Source organism: Manis pentadactyla, chromosome 7 (assembly GCF_030020395.1).
Source record: "Manis pentadactyla isolate mManPen7 chromosome 7, mManPen7.hap1, whole genome shotgun sequence".
Taxonomy (NCBI): domain Eukaryota; kingdom Metazoa; phylum Chordata; class Mammalia; order Pholidota; family Manidae; genus Manis; species Manis pentadactyla.
Window position 1 is genome coordinate 54874507 of NC_080025.1, and position 26643 is coordinate 54901149.

The 26643-nt window shown below is 39.7% G+C and overlaps 1 protein-coding gene across 1 annotated transcript in view; it reads right to left on the minus strand.

Moving 5' to 3' along the window:
- NME8 (NME/NM23 family member 8) overlaps positions 1-19581 on the minus strand; it is a 50928-nt gene extending 31347 nt beyond the window's left edge. Inside the window, exons 1-8 of the mRNA XM_036918940.2 lie at positions 19370-19581; positions 18725-18764; positions 18594-18651; positions 18305-18411; positions 14642-14713; positions 11762-11878; positions 6892-6958; positions 5936-6009 (exon numbers count right to left, since the gene is read on the minus strand). Of these exons, the coding sequence (XP_036774835.2) occupies positions 5936-6009; positions 6892-6958; positions 11762-11878; positions 14642-14713; positions 18305-18411; positions 18594-18651; positions 18725-18757 (528 nt within the window). The 5' untranslated portion in view covers positions 18758-18764; positions 19370-19581. The remainder of the gene's footprint in view (positions 1-5935; positions 6010-6891; positions 6959-11761; positions 11879-14641; positions 14714-18304; positions 18412-18593; positions 18652-18724; positions 18765-19369) is intronic.
- Positions 19582-26643: the final 7062 nt, after the last annotated feature.

Here is a 26643-nt window from a genome sequence, read left to right on the forward strand (position 1 = left end):
AAAGAAGGACACCACATAATGATAAAGGGCTCAGTCAAACAAGAGGATATAACCATTCTAAATATATATGCACCCAACACAGGAGCACCAGCATATGTGAAACAAATACTAACAGAACTAAAGGGGGATATAGACTGTAATGCATTCATTCTAGGAGACTTCAACACAACACTCACCCCAAAGGATAGATCCACTGGGCAGAAAATAAGTAAGGACACGGAAGCATTGAACAACACAGTAGAGCAGATGGACCTAATAGACATCTATAGAACTCTACATCCAAAAGCAACAGGATATACATTCTTCTCAAGTGCACATGGAACATTCTCCAGGATAGACCACATACTAGGACACGAAAAGAGCCTCAGCAAATTCCAAAAGATTGAAATCCTACCAACCAACTTTTCAGACCACAAAGGCATAAAACTAGAAATAAACTGTACAAAGAAAGCAAAGAGGCTCACAAACACATGGAGGCTTAACAACACGCTCCTAAATAATCAATGGATCAATGACCAAATCAAAATGGAGATCCAGCAAAATATGGAAACAAATGACAACAACAACACTAAGCCCCAACTTCTGTGGGACACAGCAAAAGCAGTCTTAAGAGGAAACTATATAGCAATCCAAGCATATTTAAAAAAGGAAGAGCAATCCCAAATGAATGGTCTAATGTCACAATTATCGAAATTGGAAAAAGAAGAACAGATGAGGCCTAAGGTCAGCAGAAGGAGGGACATAATAAAGATCAGAGAAGAAATAAATAAAATTGAGAAGAATAAAACAATAGCAAAAATCAATGAAACCAAGAGCTGTTTCTTCGAGAAAATAAACAAAATAGATAAGCCTCTAGCAAGACTTATTAAGAAGAAAAGAGAGTCAACACAAATCAACAGTATCAGAAACGAGAAAGGAAAAATCACGACGGACCCCACAGAAATACAAAGAATTATTAGAGAATACTATGAAAACCTATATGCTAACAAGCTGGGAAACCTAGGAGAAATGGACAACTTCCTAGAAAAATACAACCTTCCAAGATTGACCCAGAAAGAAACAGAAAACCTAAACAGACCAATTACCAGCAACGAAATTGAAGCAGTAATCAAAAAACTACCAAAGAACAAAACCCCCGGGCCAGAGGGATTTACCTCGGAATTTTATCAGACACACAGGGAAGACATAATACCCATTCTCCTTAAAGTTTTCCAAAAAATAGAGGAGGAGGAAATACTCCCAAACTCATTCTATGAAGCTAACATCACCCTAATACCAAAACCAGGCAAAGACCCCACCAAAAAAGAAAACTATAGACCAATATCCCTGATGAACGTAGATGCAAAAATACTCAACAAAATATTAGCAAACCGAATTCAAAAATACATAAAAAGGATCATACACCATGACCAAGTGGGATTCATCCCAGGGATGCAAGGATAGTACAACATTGGAAAGTCCATCAACATCATCCACCACATCAACAAAAAGAAAGACAAAAACCACATGATCATCTCCATAGATGCTGAAAAAGCATTTGACAAAGTTCAACATCCATTCATGATAAAAACTCTCAGCAAAATGGGAATAGAGGGCAAGTACCTCAACATAATAAAGGCCATCTATGATAAACCCACAGCCAACATTATATTGAACAGCGAGAAGCTGAAAGCATTTCCTCTCAGATCGGGAACTAGACAGGGATGCCCACTCTCTCCACTGTTATTTAACATAGTACTGGAGGTCCTAGCCACGGCAATCAGACAAAACAAAGAAATACAAGGAATCCAGATTGGTAAAGAAGAAGTTAAACTGTCACTATTTGCAGATGACATGATACTGTACATAAAAAACCCTAAAGACTCCACCCCAAAACTACTAGAACTGATATCGGAATACAGCAAAGTTGCAGGATACAAAATCAACACACAGAAATCTGTGGCTTTCCTATATACTAACAATGAACCAACAGAAAGAGAAATCAGGAAAACAACTCCATTCACAATTGTATCAAAAAAAATAAAATACCTAGGAATAAACCTAACCAAGGAAGTGAAAGACTTATACTCTGAAAACTACAAGTCACTCTTAAGAGAAATTAAAGGGGACACTAACAGATGGAAACTCATCCCATGCTCGTCGCTAGGAAGAATTAATATCGTCAAAATGGCCATCCTGCCCAAAGCAATATACAGATTTGATGCAATCCCTATGAAACTACCAGCAACATTCTTCAATGAACTGGAACAAATAATTCAAAAATTCATATGGAAACACCAAAGACCCCGAATAGCCAAAGCAATCCTGAGAAAGAAGAATAAAGTAGGGGGGATCTCACTCCCCAACTTCAAGCTCTACTATAAAGCCATAGTAATCAAGACAATTTGGTACTGGCACAAGAACAGAGCCACAGACAAATGGAAAAGACTAGAGAATCCAGACATTAACTCAGACATATGTGGTCAATTAATATTTGATAAAGGAGCCATGGACATACAATGGCGAAATGACAGTCTCTTCAACAGATGGTGCTGGCAAAACTGGACAGCTACATGTAGGAGAATGAAACTGGACCATTGTCTAACCCCATATACAAAAGTAAACTCAAAATGGATCAAAGACCTGAATGTAAGTCACGAAACCATTAAACTCTTGGAAGAAAACATAGGCAAAAACCTCTTAGACATAAACATGAGTGACCTCTTCTTGAACATATCTCCCTGGGCAAGGAAAACAACAGCAAAAATGAGTAAGTGGGACTATATTAAGCTGAAAAGCTTCTGTACAGCAAAAGACACCATCAATAGAACAAAAAGGATCCCTACAGTATGGGAGAATATCTTTGAAAATGACACATCCGATAAAGGCTTGACATCCAGAATATATAAAGAGCTCACACGCCTCAACAAACAAAAAACAAATAACCCAATTAAAAAATGGGCCGAGGAACTGAACAGACAGTTCTCCAAAAAAGAAATACAGATGGCCACCAGACACATGAAAAAATGCTCCACATCACTAATTATCAGAGAAATGCAAATTAAAACTACAATGAGGTATCACCTCACACCAGTAAGGATGGCTGCCATCCAAAAGACAAACAACAACAAATGTTGGCGAGGCTGTGGAGAAAGGGGAACCCTCCTACACTGCTGGTGGGAATGTAAGTTAGTTCAACCATTGTGGAAAGCAGTATGGAGGTACATCAAAATGCTCAAAACAGACTTACCATTTGACCCAGGAATTGCACTCCTAGGAATTTACCCTAAGAATGCAGCAATCAAGTATGAGAAAGATCAGTGCACCCCTATGTTTATCGCAGCACTATTTACAATAGCCAAGAATTGGAAGCAACCTAAATGTCCATCAATCGATGAATGGATAAAGAAGATGTGGTACATATACACAATGGAATACTACTCAGCCATAAGAAAAGGGCAAATCCAACCATTTGCAGCAACATGGATGGAGCTGGAGGGTATTATGCTCAGTGAAACAAGCCAAGCGGAGAAAGAGAAATACCAAATGATTTCACTTATCTGTGGAATATAAGAACAAAGGAAAAACTGAAGGAACAAAACAGCACCAGAATCACAGAACTCAAGAATGGACTAACAGGTACCAAAGGGAAAGGGACTGGGGAGGATGGGTGGGTAGGGAGGGATAAGGGTGGGGGAGAAGTAGGGGGGTATTAAGATTAACATGCATGGGGGGTTAGGAGAAAAGGGAGGGCTGTACAACACAGAGAAGGCAAGTAGTGATTCTACAACATTTTGCTATGCTGATGGACAGTGACTGTAAAGGGGTTTATAGGGGAGACCTGATATAGGGGAGAGCCTAGTAAACATAATATTCATCATGTAAATGTAGATTAGTGATACCAAAAAAAAAAACAAAAACAAAAACAAAAAAAAAAGAAGGGCAGTTCCTGTGTGGTAACCTCCAATGAGTTCTACACAAGGGTATAAAGGGCATATAAAAGTGTAGGCAAAGGGTCTGTTTGCGTTTATACAGAAGATCAAAGCCTAATTGGGCTACCCCGAAAATGAACTAAGATACGATATGAAAGAGAACTTCTAACATCAGCACTCTCTGGAAGACTCATGCCAGAGGATGATCATCAAAAAACCCCAACAAAGATCCACGCACTGCTACAGCTGTAGATGCACTCTTCCCACCAGCTCCTGGACTTGCCATGGGAATGAAGGAGATATCTAAGCTGGCCTGTGCATACAGTAAAACAACAAATTTGACTGGATCTATACTGTTGGAACTCAACCAAGAATTAGGAGAAGTGCAAATTGTAGCGCTCCAAAGTCTTACAACTACAGACTATTTACTGTTAAAAGAACATAAGGGATGTGAACATTCCCCAGGAATGGGTTGTTTTAATTTGTCTGATTTCTCTCAGACTGTTCAAGTTCAGTTGGACAATATGCACAATATCATAGATAAGTTTTCACAAATGCCTAAGGTGCCTAACTGGTTTTCTTGGTTTCACTGGAGATGGCTGGTAATTACAGATATGGTTTGATTATGTAACTATACTCCTATTATGTTAATGTGTGTGCGCAATTTAAGTAGTAGCTTAAAACCTATACATGCTGAAGTTACTCTACAAGAAGATATGTCAAAGAAATAATCAATCTTCCCATGTTTTCTGCCGCCTGCTACTTCTATAGCTTTTTTTCTTCCTTCCTAATTACAACCCTTAAATAGAATTCATGCCTCATATCAAATTTACCGTGTATCATAATTCTTCCAAGTGGTAAAGATACCTCAAGACAAATGCTGGGCATGGAAGCTACAGGGCATAAATATGCAAAGAAATAAAAAGCTAACCATTTCAAACAATAAGGCTTCTCTCTCACTTACCAACTTTACATTTCCCTGTATGGCCCTGGAAGACGACTGGTTAGTCAGAGACGGTTAAGATTCCTCAAGGGAGGAACAACCTAAGACAGGCACAGTCACAGGAGGGTCATCAGGTGAGAAATTGGGGATCAACAGAGGTGAGGCTTAGAACCTCACCCCCCCGTTCTGAGAGAAATCTTCTGCATCCGTGGATGTTTTATTGCCCTTGTCTAGCTTGGATTAACACATAGTCTACAGGCACACACCTGATCATCTACATTTGCTCTCTTACAACACTAAACTATATTTTCTACCTTTATCTTGTATCTACCTACCACTTCAGCATTTTATTAAAAATAATAATAATAAAGAGAGAAATGTGGTATCCACATATAAATCAAGTATAAAAACCAAATGAGTATTCATATTTGAACTGACTGTTTAGAGTTCATAATGCATGAGCAAAACCGAAAGTTTCTGTGATGACTGCCCTTGTACTGTTCACTATGTAACTTATTCACTATGTAAGAATTTGTTCTCCATGTAAGAACTTGTTTGTTATGCCTCAGAAGATTGGAGACTGACGAAAATTAGGCTTGGGGTAGATTAATGATTGTGCATTGAGCATTGACTACCCTATACAGAATTTTATTGTCGTTAACAACCATTTGATCAATAAATATGAGAGATGCCCTCACAAAAAAAATAAATAAATAAAATAAATGCTTTCTTAAGCTATCATGTATATATCCTTTTTATAAAGGAACATATATTTGTGACAACATGCAGGGGATAAAGCAAGCTTATAACAAGTTTGCATTACTCATAACTAAACACTGCAAACATTTGTTACAATCCAGTATAAGAACTATAATTTTTATCATTTATATTAGATGCTGGTAGAGCAAAGTTATTTAAATAAGGATGCCTGAATAGCTCTAACCTTGGTAAAGTTCTTAGAGGGACCTAGCACCAGAAGTTCATTATGTTCTATTTTACTATAAATGATAAGCTTGTCTCCAAATTGACAATTAAGGGGTTGTTATTTTGTAGCTTAGTGTTGTTGGAAAATATTACTTACTTTTTCTTTAATTTCTAGAGCTTTTCTAGAAATCACAGCGTCAGGTTTGATGATAGCAATAGTGTGAAGTGGCTCTAGGGAAAAAAAAGAAGAATTTCATTTTCTTGACACAAAGTCTAAGTAATAAAAGACTTGGCAATTAGAAATGTGAACTACTAATGTTCAGTGAAATTTTGTCCATTGACAGCTTTATTCTTTTTACACCATTTCAACAGCCAAAGAGTTTCTACTTAAAATAAAAGTGCAGTTCCTATGTTTGCATGCAGGACAGTTACAAGAGTTTGCAGTCAATAAGGAAAAAACAATGAGTAGGTGGGTGCTAGTTATTTTAACACAATTCACTTGCCTTAGAACCACACCCATGATCCATTCAGCTCAGTATCACTGGTGAGTAGTTTTAGTGCAAGCAAACATTACCAACTGATGGATTTACCATCTACAAATTCATCCACATTATCTACACATACTCAGGCTGAGCTTTTAGTGCAAGCTAGCTCACTGAGCACGCTGTTTGCACCTGCTCCCTTCAGAGTATGAACGCACACTCACATACCTACGCTGACATTCCAGTGAAGGCAGGAAATTGTCACCTGGAAAGTAAGCCAGGAATGTGGGTCATCAAGGAAGAAATTGTTTTCACAAGTTTTTGGATGATGATGAAGGATGAAATAAGAGCAAGCTGCTGTCCAGATTACTCACAGGGGACTAATGAGACCAGGAGCCCCTGGTCCTGGGTAACCTCTGAAAGGCTACAGGCACAGAGACCAAAGAGAAAGCAAGGGGAGAGAAGAGGCTGCTTGTTAGCAGCCAAGTCTAGTGCTGCACAGATCATCATTTATCCTGCCAGTCCCTTATCAGTTAACATTGATGTCATTACCCACTTTTCTGCAGCTAACTCTGTAATGAACATCCATGTACACAAATCTTTGCCATTACCTTAAAGTAAATTTACTTACCAACATTTTCATAGGGTGCTTCCCCAGCATCTTCTGTATCTGAGTCTACAAATGCAATTTCCTGATACTATGGAAAAGAAATGCAAACCAAAGTTATATTTTAATACGAAAGGGTTTTTAGAAATTTTGTTCCTAATAAACATTTATAACCCAAGGGATAGAAGGTGAAGTGGAAATGTGCCTGCATTTAACTAACACTACTTTTCCCAAGCTTTCCACTGAAATAAAATAAGGAGTATTTAAAATGGTTGGGATGAGAAGAGATCAAGAATAATGTATATATGCTATGTGGAAAACAGTTAAAAATAAAAAAACCTTAAAACCTAAGATGTGCACAAGGAATAAAATGAGAAAGAAGCAGAAATTAACAAGTAAGAAAGCAAAAACTCCTAAGTATGTTACAGATCAAAAGGGCATTTGATAAGTTTTAAGATCTCTTCCTGACCATTACTCTTAGTAGCCTAGGAACAGAAAGACACCACCTTAACTTACAAAACAATGTCTTGCTCGAGATAATAGCCTATTTCCTACTATAGAGTAAAACACTAGGAAGGACGAGAGAGTCTTCATTTCTTGAGAACTCTGAAAGTGCTTCTGTAATCCTGTGAACTAGCTGAAGATTTATGTATTTACATATATACATCTTTTGGCAAACGAATGCCTCATTTCAAATTCTCAGTGGACTAAAGACCCAACAATGTTTGAAAATAACTGTACTGTAAGCACCCACTCTTATCATAATCAGAAATAAGATAATTATACCAGCTCTAACTCAGATTGAACTGACCTTGTGTTTGCTGGACCTGTACTGGCTAACGGGCCTGCCACTAATCACGTAAGACTAAGCACTCCAGATGAAGGTACTCCAAATTAAGATGTGTCATAAATGGAAAATACACAGCACATTCCAAAGACCACTTAATCTTTTTAAGCCTTGTCTTACCATTTGTAAATATCTTCTAGGATTTCTTAAGTTTCCTGTTCAAGATTGTAACACAGAAGGCTCCTGAACTCACCTCCTCCCGTGGACACACCAAATCTACAGCAGCGTAATGGAAAAATTCCCTCAGAAAGAAATCCAGAAAATAGCTAAGCGACTCCTACACATCAGGCAAATAAGAAAAAATGTTTTGCACTGGGTTGGAGAGGTTGAGACACCATTTTGCCATGAACTCTGCCCCCACCACAGGGATGTACAGTTGGGAGGGAACTCACACCTCCCTGAGGAGTCAAGGGTTTGGATCCAACATCTAGTACCCCAAATTTAAAACTTCCAACTGAGAGATGGACCCTCAAAATGCCAGCTCTGAGAGCCAGCTGGGGCTTGTGCCCATGAGACCACGAGTCCTTCACAGGCTGGGGAGGGCTTGCTGGGCAAGGCTCAGGGCAAGGGCAGCTGAATGGGGCGCCCAGTTTCTCCTTGAAAAGCTGTAGCCTGCGAGTCAAGCTCTTAATTTATCTCGGGTCTAGGGCCTTACTACAATCCTCTGCAAAGACCAGGGAGGCCAGCAGGCACCAGTTCCATGCTCTCCCTCTGCCCTGCTCCAGGTCACCCGTGTCTCCTTGGAGGATGCTTATACATTTGTCTGGCCCCCCCAGCTTTTGCAGCTGCTGCCCAGGAGATGAACTCTTTGGTCACCTCGCTCACTGACCAGCAGAGCTTGCACATGGATATACCACTGTAGCAAACAATGAAATAGTTCTTGACAGGCTACCCGCATCCCAACCCTGGGCGAAGCAAAGAAGCAGCAGTCAGAGGCACCTAACTCCCAATATTTCCCTAAAGGAATCTTATTTGCATGTCTAGGGGCTGCAGCCTAAAGATCAGGCTCCTAGTTTGACATATATCTAAGGGCCAAGTGCAATCCTCTCCAGAAACTGGGCAGGCTGGCAGGCACCATCTTCGCACTATCCCTCTGGCCTGCTTCAGTTCACTGGCACCAATGCAAAGACAGCTTGAACACACATCTGGCACATGGACTTTTGTGGCTCCTGCCCAGATGACACATCCCTTGATAACCTGACTGTGGTGGCCAGCAGGGCTGGTATTCAAGGCTCAGCTGAACCAGCAATGAATAAGCCATCCAGACAGAAAACCAATAAGGAAACCTTGGACTTAAACTACATGTTAGACCAGATGGACTTAACAGACATTTACAGAACATTCCATCCAAAAGCACCATTCTTCTCAAGGGCACATGAAACATTCACAGGACACATTATATATTAGGCCACATCAAACATCTTTTCCAACCACAATGGTAGGAAACTAGAAATCAAACACAAGAAGAGAACTGGAAAATTCACAAATACATAGAGATTAAACGCCATACCACCAAACAACCAATGAATCAAAAAAAAAATTAAGAACTACCTTGAAACAAATGAAAATGGAAATGCAGCGTGCTTATGGGATGCAACAAAAGAGCTCATAAGAGGGCAGTTCATGGTGATAAATGCCTACATTAAGAAAAAAGAAAGATCTCAAATAAGCAACCTAACTACATTTCAAGAAACCCAAAAAAGGAAACAAATGAAGCCAACGTTAGTAGAGGAAGGAAATAACAAAGATCACAGCATAAATAAATAAAATAGATAAAAGACCGTGGAAAGAAATCAATGAAAATAAGCTGGTGTTTTGAAAAATAAACAAACTAGATAAACTTTTAGCTGGATGCAGAAGAAGAGAAGAGAGAAGACTCAAGTACATAAAATTAGAAGTGAAAGAGGAGACATTACAACCAGTATTACAGAAATACAAAGCATCTTAAGACACCACTATGACCAGTTATAAACTCACCACCTCTAAGTTGTCTGCCCTCCCATGTTCACTGCCGCCTTATTTACAATAGCCAAGATATGGAAACAACTTCAGTGTCCAGCGGCAGATAAATGAATAAAGAAAATGGGATATTCAAAATATATATATAATGTTATATTATCCATCTATTACCAAGAATGAAATCTAGCCATTTGAGACAACATGGATGGGCCTTGAAGGAATTATGCTAAGTGAAGTAAATCAGACAGAGAATGACCAATACTGTATGATTTCACTTATACTTGGAATATAAAAAAAATGAACCCATAGATACAGGGAACAGAATGATGGTTGCCAGAGGTGGTGGAAGTCAGGGAATTGGGTGAAGGTGCTCAAAAGATACAAACTTCCAGTTCTAAGATAAATAAGTTATGAGGATGGAATGTACAGCATGGTGACTATAGTTAACAATACTGCATTGTATATTGGAAAGTTGCTAAGAGATTAGATTTAAAAGTTCCCATCACAAGATAAAACTATAACTATGTGAGGTGAAAAATGTAAACTGAACTTAGTGTAGTAAGCATTTTACAATATACACATGTATCAGATCATTATTCTATTCTTTAAATTAATACAATATTATTTGTTAATATAATCTCAAAAAAACTGGTAAGGAAAAAGATTTCTGTAAGTATTAAATAAGGACATCTGTTTGAAAATCTTAGCAAACAGTAAGTCCTCAATAATTCTTATTGTTTATAATTTTCAAAAAGAAGTAGGAGGAGCAGAAAGAGAGAAGGAGACAGAAGAAAATGGAATCAATTCCCTAAAAAACAAAAAAACATGAAAAAGTAAAGAAAAATGTCCTTGGATGAGAAAAATCCCTATTATAAATGTAAATTCCCCATATTTGTCATTTGTCAGTTTCCATCAAAATGTTCATTTTTTTCTACATGTTCATAAAATACTTTGTACACACTTTGGATATTATCACATTGACACATAGTGCAAGAACTTTTCCCAATTTACTGCTTTCCTTCTACATTTTAGGGTATACTTCAAAGTTTGAAATAATCAAATCTATCAATTTTTTCTCATTTGATATCTCTGTTTTGTGTTATGCTTACAAAGCCTTCCTCAACCTGTAACAATATGTTTGCCAATATTTTCTTCTAATACTTTTATGCTTTGTTTTTTCATATTCAGCTCTTCAATTCATCTGTAATTTATTTACATATATGATATGAGGAAACAATACAGTTTTCTTATACAAATAGCCCATATTCCTAAACCTGCTAATTGAATTTTTATCCTATCCTGTTTTGCTGACACTTTTTATAGCAAGTACTTATGCAAACTTGAGCCTATACTTTCATTATTTCTCTTTTTCAATATTTCTTGATTTGTCTCCACTTTGTTTCTTAAATTCATGCTTTTTCTTTTTGTTGTTATTTGTTTGGTGTGTGTGTGTGTGTGTGTGTGTGTGTGTGTGTATTTCAATAGTACCAGTTGCTTCTATTTATCTGCCTATATTCTGATCACTTTGTGTGGCTTGTTTTCTTAAGCTACTTTGTTCATACCTCCAAATGCTTTATGTATCATTTCTTAATTTTCAAGTATTTCATATCTTATTATACAGGTACTACACTTCACACACACAGGATCTTATTCCAAGTATCCTCTTAGAGTGTATTCTTTTCTTAATCTTGTCCCTCGTTCTATATCAGAGCTAGAACACTAGAATATTATCACTGGATAATATTCCATTGCATGAATTTGTATAAACCACAGACATTTTATGTAACCTATTCACTGTTGTTAGACATTTAGGTTGAGTCTACATTTTTAAAAACATGGACAACACTGCAATAAACATCCTTTTCTATTTTTGTCTCATTATTTTCTTAGGGAAAATTATTGGAGTACAATTATTCAAATGATATAATTTATATGTTTTTTAAGGCCTTTGATTCAAATTGCCAAAACACTTCCTAGAAAGTTTACACCATTGAGACATCTAGATGGTTATAAAGTTAGGTAAAATGCTTTAGGAAAACAACAAAACAGATGTAATTTTTTCTTTAATGTAGGAATCCAAAATATTACCTGAGGGCGATCCATTTCACCTGCTGCAATTTTCTTCTCCTCATTGATCAAGCTAATAACTTTTTGATTAACAAGTGGTGCATTTGCACCTTTAATTTTTGCAATAATTTTGCCATCCTTTGGGGGAAAAGAAAGAATGAAGGAACTTTCATTTTCAGGGTAAGTTAAGACTTCAACAGGACTAAGTCATCCTACCCTGCCCCATGCCCCCAACAATACTTTCAGCTATTATTATTAGCTCTTTTAAAATTAGGCACTAGTATGTGAAAGTATACATTGATTTGGTAAACCCAGATCTTCAAGTTCTATATATTCCATTTTGTCCTCCCATGACCAAAGGCAAGGCATCCCTACATTATATTTTAACGGCTCTGAGTGGCCCTCCCAACACTGCCTTCTCTAATTATGCTCAACACTATGCCCTTTTGTCTGTCAACACATACTTGCTAAAAGTCTGTTTATGGGCATAGTACCAAGCATGGTGGTATGGAATAATAGGCCTGGTACCTGACGTGATTAAAATACAGAAAACAAAACAAAAACGAGACAACCCATGGACAAACACATGTGAAAAACCAACCACGATAGGTTTCATGAAGAGAAACACAAAACTCTGGGAGCATCCACAGGACTGTCCTGGTCAAGGAGACCACCAAAGGTACTTACCAACATCAGGAAGGGAATCTGGGTTGAAAATCTGAAAGACGGGTAAGAGATAACTAGGAAAATGGAGGAAGAGCATTCTAGGCAAAAGGAGCAGAGATGCAAAGGTCCTAAGGCTGAAGGGAATATGGCAAACAAGGCCAGAGTGAGGGGACACCTGGTATGGTGAAGGTCTTGAAAGGAAGAGTTTGAGCCACATGCCAAGGTCTTCAGCATCTATCTGAAAACCAGTAAATGACAGCAGTGAGGGGTAGGGAAGGAGGTTAGCTGAAAAGAGTGGATCTCTAATTAGCAAGGAAAAAAAGTTATTGAAGTAAGAAGAGTAAAGGGAACATCAGTTCAACTGATGGCCTCAAAAAACATAATCCAAGAAAACAGTCACCACTCCTGGCTGCAGAGAAAAATGTCCTAAGTTAGGAGTCATATTTAAGGAAAGTCAAGGGAGTGGAGCAAAAGCTCAAAGATGTGGTTAAGGATACTGGGTTAAGGATACTTCATCATTCTGGAACTTCCATCAGTTCCAGATGCCACAGAGTGAAAGTGTTTGAAAGAGAGGAAGAATTGAACCGTCAGGAAAAGAAAATTCTGAAGCATTAGAAGGAGGGCCATGCATGGCAGGGAGGAAGAATGGACTTAAACTTTAGACATTGATTGCAGGTAAGACACTGGGGACTGGATGGTCTATTTAAGGAGAGTGGGCATGGGTCTACTGATCAAACCTGAGCAGACTGACAGGCGATGACCATCCCAGAGTGTCCACCTGCCCAGTCTTTCTTCCTCAACCACATGCCCTGCCACTGCTGCTAGAGTCCCTTCCTTGTTCCGTTAGCCCACCAACCCCATCTCGGCCTCTGCGCAGTTACTCATCCTGGTTCCCTAAACTATGTCTAGGCCAGGGGTCAGAAAACCATGACCCACTACAGAAAGTGTATTTCTGCAAAGCTGAAAATACTTATCTGGCCCTTTACAGCAAATGCTGGCTGACCTCTCATCTAAATCATCAAATTCTACAACTCCAACTTAGAGCAATGTAATTTTTTAAATTCAGTTCCTTGGTATGGATGTAGTTGGAAGAGTATTGTTTAACAGGGGCAAAAGTTGGAGCCAATAAGTGTTTTAAAATCATTATTTCTAATATCAAAAAAATGATGAACTGTCCTGCAGCAGAGGGATAGACCAAGCTCCCTCTGCGAAGGTTTTCCTTACTGTCCCGTTTCTTCAGTTGTGTCACAGCTAGACTTCGTGTCACACAATTTAACGCCTAAATAAATACTCTCCTTTCAGAAAATGGCACTTATGTTTTTCTGATTATTAAAGTTGTGTGTTGGGAAAAATGGAAAAGTAGAAAGTAGAAAACTAAAATTATGCATCCTTCTTCCATATGTAGAAAACTACTGTGAACAATTTGGTGAATGATCTTCCTGTCTTCTATGCATTTGTCAGTATAGAGATAAGAGCATATATAATACAAAATAGTGATCATATGGATATTTCTTTGTCTTGATATACATGAATATTTATAACCAATTCTCTACTACTGGGTATCTAAGAAATTTACAATTTTTCAGTCCTGAAAAAAATAATTCATCTCACATGGACCTAGAGGGTATTATGCCAAGTGAAGTATGTCAGACCAAGAATGACAAATACTGTATGATTACACTTATATGTGGAATCTAAAAAACCAAACAAATAAAACAAAAATAGACCCATAGACAAAGAGAACAGACTGTCAGTTGCCATAGGAGAGGAAGTGCAGAGAAGGGCCAAAAAGGTGAAAAAAGAGAAAAAAATTAAAATGTTCTCTATCTTGATCTAGATGATGGTTACATGAGTGTATATGCATGCCAAAATTCATTAAGCTGTACCCTAAAATTTCTGCATTTCACAAAAATAAGTAAATACATTTAAAGAAAAAAAATAATGCATCATATAAATCTCTGTTTCTTTAGGAAAGGTAAATGCCATCTTATTTTTCTTTTCCTCGATCAACTCAGTGTGTGGTAATTTAATTTCCTCAGCCCATTATGAGGTCTGAGGTCCGTTATGAGTCTTAGAAGTTAAGTTATAACATATATTAATAGACAAAGATAAAGCAAGAAAAACCTACAACTATCAAACTATCACCAAAAAATAGTTCCATAGTAGTTTTACAATGCTACTTACTTTTTAACTGTAAACTGGAATCTGATTATACATTTGAAGCATTATACTTACGACACTGAAGAGAAAAACAGGCTCACATTTATCTCTAAATGGCTGCAAAGTCACAATGCTGTCAGCTTCTGCCTGAAAAAAAATTGTCATTTAATAATAAAGGAAACTATACCCACGTCATTTGTTTTCTGAGTATGATACAGGCATTTTAAGGCTCAAATACTGGCAGGTCCTGCCTCATCTGGCCTCAACCTTACTTCTTACTTTTCATCTTTATGGCTCAAACTGTTGCTAAACTCGTCTCCTTGTAAGGGTTTACTATGTACCATCACGCTTTCCTCTCTCCTGACCTGTTCTTTGCCCTTCCTTTTCCAATCCAGCTCAAGTATCCAAGAACTCTTGTCTTCCCCCTTCCTGCTGCAAATCTTCTCCTACTCCACATAGCACTGCCCCTCTCTCCGGGCCCCTGGTGTCCCTTGCAACACTGCACTACTGTTATATGAGCCTATCTCATTTCCTCTGTTGGAAGGAGAGCTATGTGCATGGGTAGAAGAGAGTTCATGTTCATCTTTGCACGTCACCCCACCCCCTGCATCAGTCACAGGGCCATGCATAGAACAGACACTCACTGAGTGCTCCTTGAATGAATTGCTTGTCAAATGTCCAAGTTTTTGATTTTTATTTTGTAAATAAATTGTATTTTATTTTATGTTTGCAATTTTCTTAAATTTTTTTGATAAATTTCAAGTTGTCCTACCTTGATTAAAAATAACTATATATCAAATAATAATGTGGAAGCCAAGCCATCAGCCCTCAGAGGTTGTAATCTTTTCTTAACATATTGGATTCTATCAAATTTTCTTTTCTTTCCTTTTTTTTTTTTTTTAAGAGGGTTCTGCTTTCAAAAAAAAGGGAAAAGACTAAAAGGAACTCATCTAAATACTAAAGGACAGAAGTCAAAGATTACATTTAAAAGAAGTCTAGGTATCATCATTAGAATGTTTATAATAAAGTATCAACAATTAAAGTATTTAATAATATAAAAACTACAATAAATAATATTTGCTGAGTTTTTGTAAGTTATAGGTACAATGTTAGTACAAGTCTTCAAGTCTTTTAAAAGAGCACATAACGGAAAACATATTGACCATTCCGCTTAGGGTGATTTCAATATGTAAATCAGCCTCATAGGTTTTCATTTTGGTCTTAAATTTACAAGTTCAGGAAAGGGCCCCTTTCCTGGGTTAACTGCAGAAAGTCAAATATCCAGCAGAGGGCGCGCTTCATTGCACCCAGTGAAGGTTTGGCCACTGTATTAAATATTTTCACCCGTTATGAGCAGGTCATAGCAGAAAAACAGCATCAATCTATATGAATGCACTACTGTTGAGTGTGCTTAAACATAACAAAGGGAAAAAAACTACTCAGGGAAAACTCACAAATTTTGTTTCTGCTAAAATTCAACAGATACTGGTGTTATGAATAGGACATACTTTGGAAAGAATTTACCAACACTTCCCAGTGGGACAGATGTAGTAAGAGAACTGACTCCCTGTGAAGTCGGTTGAGGAATTCTGCTTGGTTGGGGTACCGCTGGGAGGACACAGTCAGAAGCCTCTGGCACTAGAAGAAGCACTGTTAAGACTTGCCTCCTCATACAGCTCTGAGCTGTGAAAAAATGGGAGCCCAACAATCTCTGTGGTCTAATTCTCTCCACATCCACTTCTCAGCCTGCACCTCAGCCTCCACCACCGTGTGCAACCCACATACATAGCCCAGGTTTTTTGCTGCTCAGACTCTATAAACAAGGAGGCATTTAATGACTCTAAACCACATGGGGACACAGCATCAAGTCACACGTCCTCAGTGTCTAGAGACTTCTTGCTTTGCTCTCTTTCTTATGCCCCAGTTCCCTTCCAGATAGCGTGACAGGTGAGCAGGGGGTCTCCTTGTTCACTCTCTCCCCACTGACTCTGCTTCCCTTTTAGATTCCCGGAGTTCCCCTGATCCCCAGCCCAGGCACTTGCACCCTACCACTTCCAGACAAACTTCCCTAATGCCAACTGCCAGGACTCACAAGAACTTCTGACCCTTGAACTCTGTGATTCATTTGCCAGATGCTGGATCTTTCTGATGTGGTCTTTTAACTTTTTTTTACCAACCCCTTGTCAACTGCATGTGCTAATCCCCTTTAGGCTCCACTCTCTGTGGTCTGAACTTAGTTCTTCCTCCCTGCTAAGAATCAAATCTCAAATCATATCCCAGCTCCATTCAGGTATTTCTGACTTTTCAGAGTGAAACAGGTTGTTATCAAATGCTTCCCTTTAAAAAACTGTAAGACCCTCATTCCAGAAGACAATGTCAACCTCTGGACAAAAAGATGTAATGATTGTATATAACCACCCACTCTCTTGAAGACAAATAATAAGAAGAGGTGAGTTTCTAAGCTTTAGACTGCTTGTTTGTAACCCTGAACTAAGAAAAAGAAGTCCTTATAAAGAATGTATCTTCAAAAGGGGATGAATAGTCAAAAAGAAGTTAAGGTCAGTAAACAAATTTTTCCCAATGTCTGGGTTGGGAAGGGTGACCGAAGGCCTGTGTACAGGAGAACATACAATGGTTCATGTCTATATCAAGGATTATGTGTGCAATATAAGAAGTAAAAATAGGCAGTCAGTTATTGCTTCTGCATCTTAGGTCTAGTTGTTTTACATGTGTTTCTGTCCAATAGAAATAGAATGTGAACCAAATATATATATTTTTTATTCTCTAGTAACCACATTTAAAAACTAAAAAGAAAAAGCTGAAAATACCACTAAAATATTTTTTACTTAATCCAAGATATCCAAAATATGGTCATTTCAACACATAATCAAGGTAAAAAATTGTTGAGATAGTTCACATTCTTTTTTTCATACTAAGTCTTCAAAATCTACTGTGGATTTTATACTTAGAGTACATCTCAATTTGTAGGCTAAATTATAATCAGAAATAATTGATCTTCAATTAGATTTCTTAAAATTTAGAGTCAAAAAAGTGGATTCACATACCCAAATTGTCTCAAATAACTTTAATAGCTTTATAATGCTGAATTATCAGTTTTTAAATTTAAATTAATTAAAATTAAAAATTCAGTTTCTCATTTGCACTAGCCATATGTCAAATGCTCAATAGCCACTTGTGCCTAAGGCCACCATACTAGACAATAAAGTTCTAAACAGTTGCTAACTTAACATGGATAAATTGGATAATCAATACAATGAAATCAATGAATTTGGCTGTAATATTTTAATCCCTTGTCACATTTGGAAGGCAAGTAAGTTGGGGGTGGGGGTGGGGATGGGAATCACAATTACTGGAAAATCAGTAACTGCGTAATTGTCCAGAGTCCTACCTAATTCTATCCGGTAAACAGCATTCATCCTTATTCTAAAAGACACTCTGAACAGATGGTCAGGTTAAAAGAAACAGGTCAAGTAGACATACATCAATTTATATACTTTTCTAATGTTCACAGCCATTGGTAAACAACTTCACCATTATAGGAAGGGGATAAAAATCACATTCCTTCTCAGGTCTAGTAGAACTAAATATATAGTAAAACTGCCAAGTAAACATTGTTCATCTTGGCCTTGACAGGTTGTTTAAATTAAGACAATCGTTAAAGAGAATAAACACTTAAAATAACAGAAAATAATAGTTTAATGGGAATGAAATCCTTACTACAACAAAATGCAGAATTTCATCTTCGTTCACCTCATTTTTCAATTTTCTGAATAAAGTCTGCATTGCTTTGCAAGGTCCACACCAGGCTTGGTAAACATCAATCACTAGAAGATGATAATATTTGTGGGAAAACAGTCAAAGAATCTAGAATGGCAGCTTATCCCAACGCTGGGGCAGTGCAAGAGCATAGACATAGCAGGTTTTATGCTGGAAGTGGGAGCCACGCTCTGTGTTGGGGTGCCATGAGATGCCCTGAGCTGGACAAGGGTGGGGGGAGCCCCAGTACCTGTTAGGCCTTTGTTCTGCAACATCTCATCCCACAGCCTTTGATTATTGATGACTGCCTGCAAAAGAAGGCGCTGTAAAGGGTCTTCAAGTGCCAGCACACCAGGTAAAGAATTGATAGGTCGTGCCCACCTGTAACTGGATTTCTCGCTTTTTGCTTGCCATTTTTCCACTATCACACGAAAAAGGGAAGGAAGAAAAATAGAAAACATTTAAGAGGGAATTTAAATAATAATCTCTTTATGCATTCAAGCAGCATCTGAACGTATCCTACAAATTTTCCTTCAGCAATCGTTGGATTGTGGCTCCCCTGTTCTGCGGACAGAGGAGCAAGTTACTGAAGGCGTCTCTCATGCTGGGCTCTGTGCTAAATGCTGACAGCAGCCACAGCATCTTACTCTCCCAATAATTCTGACTCAAGGTAGGAATGTGAGGAAGTACAGTTTCTTAAAATAGCTTCGTTTGTTTCCCAAAAGCATTATGCAGTGCTCTATTTCCATTTGCACACATGTTGTCTATAAGCATGCTCGTGGATCTTTCTTGGGTCCCTCCCTTCCCAAGGAGACTGTATTTTTAGAAGGAGGCCACCAGTGTCCACAGCGCAACATAAATGCCCCACAGGTTAAATCCACGAGGCCCCAACGCCCTCATCTGCCCTATTCGATGGTGTGGGGCCGTTTCCTTGTGGGTCTGACGGCGTATGTGAGAGCAACATAGGAGGGGCCCCGAACAGGACTCCATCCCAGCGAAGGTGCCGGGTTCTCCAGCCCGCTTTACACAGAACAGATCCTCCTCTGGGCTAGACCGGGACGGTGACAGGCCAGGGACGGGCAGTCCTGAGCATCTCAGGCGCCGCCTGCGAGGCCTTGGGGGTCTTGCGCCGGGAGCTGCGCCTCGTCAGAGTACCTGGGCGCCGAGGGAGACCGAGGGGAGGACAGGGTCGCCAGGGGCCCGGGCAGAGCGCTCCAGGCGCCAACGTCCCCGCCGCGCCTCCGGCCGCGCGCGAGCCCCGCCTCCTCACCCGACCGCGCCCGAGGCCCCGCCCAGCGGCAGGACCGGAGGCGGGGCTCTGCGGCCGGGCGCCCCACGCCGAAGGCACAGCCCAGAACTGCTCCCCCGAAAGATGCTACCCTGCGCCGGCCTCCTCCTCCCGCCCCAGTGCCCCCAGCAGCTCCGCTGGACCTCCGGGATGCACCTGCTCGGGGCAGGACTCCTTCCAGCGCCCGCCTCGGTTCTCTGGGTAACGTGGACACGCCTCGCCCTGGAGTAGAGACGCTCTGCTGCCCAGCCAACCGGCCTCCCAGCTTCTCCTGCACCTGCCCTGCGATTGGGGGTGGTTCTTCTAATCATTTAGAAATAATTTTAGACTTAAAGAAAATAATACACAGAGCTTCCCCTAAAGTTGAAATCTTTAATATCCATAGTGCCATTATCATCGAAGCCAGGATATCAACATGGATACAATATTTGACTACTTTATAGATCTCATACAAATCTGTTTTTGCACGAATGTCCTTTTTCTGGTCCAGGATCCAATCCGGAGTTCCACATTGCATGTAGTTGTCATGTCTCCTTGATCTTCTTCCAATCTCAGACAGTTTCTCTGAACCATCTTTCTTTTATAATCTTGATGTGTGTGTGTCTTTTCATTTCGTCATGTCATTTGTAGAATTGTATCGCGAATATTTTTAACATCCTCTTCTTTTCTTGCCATATGAGTTCTATCCTTTACACTTGTTTTAACATCTTCTCAGCTTGCTCTATTTTCTCTTATTCTTATGAGACAAGATCTGTGAGGATCCCTTTTCTTTTGGTGTTTGTTAACTTCAGACTCACAGCTAATAGTCAAGAGGGACTGGTTTCTTGTGAGCCCCTGTGCCAGGCCTGTGGAAGCATAGCTGCACAGTGGTGTCCTACATGCCTTTGGGTGGCCCCATCAATATCTAGGGTAACAGTCAAGTTCTATGTTAATTTTTCAGCTGAGACGTCCTATTTCACTTTGCTGAAAAAAATCTGTATCTACGGATAGGACAATTCTGGGACCTGAATTTCTCATCAATGACTTTGCATCCACATAAAATTCCTAAGGATGGCAAACATCTTTGCTCCTATATGTATAGCCTATAACCCATCTTCATTTCCAGCAGCGTACATGTAGCCACAGATAACTGTGAATATGCAAGCTGAACCCTGGACTTTCAACCCCAGAGAGTGTAGACATAGGAGGATGTAGATCTCTGAAGACCAGGCCTGCCTGTTAAGGCTCGATTTCCTTTCTAATACCCCAATGAATCTTTTCTGTTTCAGTCATCACTAACCCCTAGGACTTCAGTTTCCTGGTTTGCTTTTCCTTCCTAGACATTTCTTTCTCTTAGTTTTCACCTAAATTGAAAATTTTTGAAATAAAAATATTTTGAATTAATTATTTAATATTCCCACATGTTTAGGCCTAGATAGCACATCTTTCTGTTCCAGCTTGCTCAGCCACATTGGCTGGAAATTAATCTGATAACTTCCCGTTTCAACCATGTCTTCCCTATGGTTATTGCTTCCCCTATGGCTTTATGAGTCTTAACTTTGCTTAAAGATCAAACTTTCTTCAAATTTTCTCAGATAACTTAGATAACCAAAGTTGAGTTTTCCAACAAGAATTTTGAAGAAGTTCTTGGATCCTATTTTTGAAAGACCCCTAATTCCTAAATACTAAAATTTTTAAGAATTCTGAGGATTTTCTCTCTTGCTCCTGTTATTTTAATTTCTTCAGTGAAGTCTAAATCAAAACTCTTAATTTTAATATATTCTGCCTAAAGCATTTATGTAAATTGTTCTTTTGCATATAATTATAAAAACACCTCATAACATTATTTATTGTTTACACTATTTGAATTTCATATGAATTAATGTTTAAGGGCAACTTCTCAAGAACTCCATCAGGTAGCAGTATGTATTTCTGTGGTAGCAGTTGTGAAGCAGCTAGCTCACTATGAAATCAGACAAGCATCTCTGATCATACTCTACTGCCAACATTCTGAAGCGCTCATGCCCTTGCTCATTTGAGGACTAATACTTATCTGGAGAACTAGATATACAAAGAGCTCTAAGTTCATATTCTGGGACTCAGGATTGTCTTTCCTGTTGTCCTTCATCCTCCACCTTAGTTCTAAAATGGTACCCCTGTTTGGAAAATGCATGAAGCTCTGTGACTCACAGCTTTCCAAGTGATCCTAAAACTCAGTCTTTCCCATCTTTAAGGGGTCTCTACTCAGGAATGGAAGACAGCCTGATAATATAGCCAGATAGCATGTTATAGGACAAAGCTGATAAATGGGTGGTACATGAGCCACCCATTACTCTCCCACTTCAGTAGCAGACATCACTAATCAACCATGATAGTTTTTCCTGCTCTGTCTCAGACCCATTCTCAGCAGAGCCTTAAAGGCTCCAAACCAGAAGCTTCTGTGACTTAAGAGTCAAAGGCCCTTTCCTAGAAGCTCCTGGGAATGCAACATGAGTCCCCAGCTGTTGTCATACATCAACTATGTGTAGCAGCAATAGTCCCTCCAAAATTAGTCTCAGCATAGAGCAGGGTCCTCTCTCCTGTTCTCTGATACTAATTCCACTACTCCCTCTACTGTAGCCCCCAAGGACCCCAGCATGACATTGTTTTCATTAGTATCTGATACAGTGTCCATATACCATAGCCAATTTTTCTGCCTTTCTAAATTATTTTCCAATAGCTTTCTTACCTGTGATAGCACAGTGGCCCAAAAAAGTTTTCTTGTGTAGCCAAAATTTAACATCCCCTAGAAGTGAATTTAGGACTTGATTTGAGTCAGGATCCCAAAATGGAACTCCCCAAAGAACCAGATTACAGTCCCAGCTTGGAAGATTTTCCTAGGAGTGGGATATGTCATCCAGAATCGGGGGAAAGGGCATAGCAGAAGAGCCTTAAAAGCAGTAGGAGGAGGAGAAGAAGGAAGAAAATTTGATGGTTCATGGCAACGAACTTTCTTCCTTCAAATAAAAGCCTTTGGTATTACGTTCCTGAGTCCAGGATAGCATGTAGGGCTGGGGCGAACAACTCCAACCCAGGAATGCATCTTGTCCTGCGAGGAGGGGCAGGCCATTGCGTGATGATGGCCATGGCGGCAAATGCGCCCCTGAGAGGTGGCAGTCGCAGCTGCAAGGAGAAGTGGGAAGGTAGAAGCAGCGCTCAGCCCCGCAGTGAGAGAGAATTCCAGAAGGACTCAAAACTCGGAAGCTGCTTAATTGCCCAGAGGGATTCAGCTATGACAAGCACTGCCCCAAGGGGCGCTGCGGAGCCATCAGACATTGGCCAAGGCAGTGAGGAACCTGGCAGAAGGGGCTAGGGTTCAAGAGATGGACTGTGGGTGTATCCAGCTGGAGGAGGCTCTGCCAGTTCCTATCAGTTTTGTTCCCATAGTGGCCCAGAAATAAGTTACTCCATTTGTTGTGAACTTAATATTATGTAGAAGAATATAGTATATTCCTACAATATTATAGGAAAGATCCTCTTCTTCACAGTGAATAATGGTGGCAACTCCATTGTAAAAAAAATGGTAATAACCAGCAAACAGTGTCTCAAACACAGAAACTATTTCTAAATTCCTCTTTAAGATGTTATACTACCGAGCTGTTGTTTCTGGGTTTTTTTTTTTAACCATCACATATTGCAATATTTGCTGCTTCTAGTACATTTCAAAAACCCTTAACCCTAGCAGCACTTCTCACCTGGGGTTCTATGAGAAAACTAAGCGCACATATTCGTGTTCATTCATGTTATTCCACTTAAAAACCTTTGTAATTCTGGTATTAAAAATCCATGACCCCAGCCCCTGTTATTTCAATTCCTATGCTTTAAGATCAGGCATACTTTTTGACCTGAGTACATAAAAATCCTTGAAATAGTGAGCCTTATTGTTATAGTGATTCTATTTCAGTTTTCATTCCCTATTAACATAGTCTTTTTGTATCCTTTCTCTTCTAATTCTCAACTTATCTAGTTGCACTCACAACTTAGCACTTATACTGGTATATGACACTGATCGATTTATTATTGTTTTTCTTCTTACTGCTTCAACTACATGTCTTGTCTTCCTTAAGTGGATTGTAAATTACTCTAATTGCTAAGCATGTATTCATTTTATTGCCCACAATTTCTAAAAATTCACATTTAATTAAACAGCCAAAAGAGCCATCTATGACCATATATCAGAGACAATTAGATTCAATCATTCCGGCGAGAGGCGGAGCCAACATGGCGGCATGAGTAGGACAGTGGGAATCTCCTCCCAAAAACATATATACTTTTGAAAATACAACAAACACAACTAGCCCTAAAAGAGAGACCAGAAGACGCAGGACAGTGGCCAGACTGCAGCTACACCAGCGAGAACCCAGCACCTGGTGAAGGGGTAAGATACAAGCCCTGGCCCGGCGGGACCCGAGCGCCCCTCCCCCCAGCTCCCGGCGGGAGAAGAATAGGCTGAGCGGGAGAGAGACGGAGCCCAGGACTGCCGAACACCCAGCCCCAGCCATCCGGGCCAGAGCGCAGACACAGTACATGCCCAGGGGGCCCTGGATACTGGGGAAACAGGGAGTAAGACCTCTGAGCGGGTGCCGAAGCTGATGCCCCTGTGACAAAGAAAAGCGGGGGCTTTTTGAAAGTCTTAAAGGGACAGGGACTTAACAGCTTGACGGAAACAACCCAGGTCACAGTACAGCAGCTGGAAATTACAGGGAAAACCGGGTGCACTAACCCCCTGGGCAACAGCTCTGAGACCCCTCACGGAGGTAAACAGTCAAGCAGCCCCCCATCCATTACCCCACCGGGCGCTGCGAAAGCAGAGAAACAGCCTGAGACAAATTCCGCCCACAGAAAGGGAAATTTCTCCCTTCCGGCCTGGCAAGACACAAAGACCCACTCCACACGCAATTACACAACACAAGCCACTAGGGGTCGGAGTTGTCCCAGTAAAGAAAGGCCAGTAGTAAGTGAAAATTTTGGCCCTCCCAGCTGACAGTCAATAGCACCTGTCAACATGAAAAGGCAAAAAAATATGATCCAGACAAGACTAACCCAGACAGCTTCGGCATCTGCTACATCTTCCCCTGAAAAGGAACCCGAGGAGATAGATTTAACCAGTCTTTCTGAAAAAGAATTCAAAACAAAAGTCATAACCATGCTGATGGACTTGCAGAGAAATATGCAAGAACTAAGGAAGGAGAATTCAGAAATAAAACAAGCTCTGGAAGGACTTCAAAACAGAATGGACGAGATGCAAGAGACCATTAATGGACTAGAACACAGAGAACAGGAACGCAGAGAAGCTGATGCAGAGAGAGATAAAAGGATCTCCAGGAATGAAAGAATTTTAAGAGAGCTGAGTGACCAATCGAAAAGGAACAATATAAGAATCATAGGTATTCCAGAAGAAGTAGAGAGAGAAAAGGGGATAGAAAATGTCTTTGAAGAAATAATTGCTGAAAATTTCCCCAAACTAGGGGAAGAAATGGCCTCTCAGACCACAGAGGTACACAGAACTCCCATGACAAGGGATCCAAGGAGGGCAACACCAAGACACATAATAATTAAAATGGCAAAGATCAAAGACAAGGACAAAGTATTACAAGCAGCCAGAGAGAAAAAAAAGGTTACCTACAAAGGAAAACCCATCAGGCTATCATCAGACTTCTCAACAGAAACCCTACAGGCCAGAAGAGAATGGCATGATATACTTAATGCAATGAAACAGAAGAGCCTCGAACCAAGACTACTGTATCCAGCACGAATATCATTTAAATATGAAGGAGGGATTAAACAATTCCCAGACAAGCAAAAGTTGAGGGAATTTGCCTCCCACAAACCACCTCTACAGGGCATCCTACAGGGACTGCTCCAGATGGGAGCACTCCTAAAAAGAGCACACAACAAAACACCCAACAAATGAAGAAGGGAGGAGGAAGAATAAGAAGGGAGAGAAATAAAGAATCATCAGACTGTGTTTATAATAGCTCAACAAGCGAGTTAAGTTAGACAGTAAGATAGTAAAGAAGCTAACCCTAAACCTTTGGTAACCACAAACTTAAAGCCTGCAATGGCAATAAATTCATACCTTTCAATAATCACCCTAAATGTAAATGGACTGAATGCACCAATCAAAAGACACAGAGTAATAGAATGGATAAAAAAACAAGATCCATCCATATGCTGCTTACAAGAGACTCACCTCAAACCCAAAGACGGGCACAGACTAAAGTCAAGGGATGGAAAAAGATATTTCAAGGAAACAACAGAGAGAAGAAAGCAGGTGTTGCAATTCTGGTATCAGACAAAACAGACTTCAAAATAAAGAAAGTAACAAAATACAAAGAAGGACATTACATAATGATAAAGGGCTCAGTCCATCAAGAGGATATAACCATTATAAATATATATGCACCCAATACAGGAGCACCAACACACCTGAAACAAATATTAATAGAACTAAAGGAGGAAATAGAATGCAATGCATTCATTCTAGGAGACATCAACACACCACTCACTCCAAAGGACAGATCCACCAGACAGAAAATAAGTAAGGACACAGAGGCACTGAACAACACACTAGAACAGATGGACCTAATAGACATCTACAGAACTCTACATCCAAAAGCAACAGGATACACATTCTTCTCAAGTGCACATGGAACATTCTCCAGAATAGACCACATACTAGGACACAAAAAGAGCCTCAGTAAATCCCAAAAGATTGAAATCCTACCAACCAACTTTTCAGACCACAAAGGCATTAAACTAGAAATAAACTGTTCAAAGAAAGCAAAAAGGCTCACAAACACATGGAGGCTTAACAACACGCTCCTAAATAATCAATGGATCAATGACCAAATCAAAATGGAGATCCAGCAATATATGGAAACAAATGACAACAACAACACTAAGCCCCAACTTCTGTGGGACACAGCAAAAGCAGTCTTAAGAGGAAAGTATATAGCAATCCAAGCATATTTAAAAAAGGAAGAGCAATCCC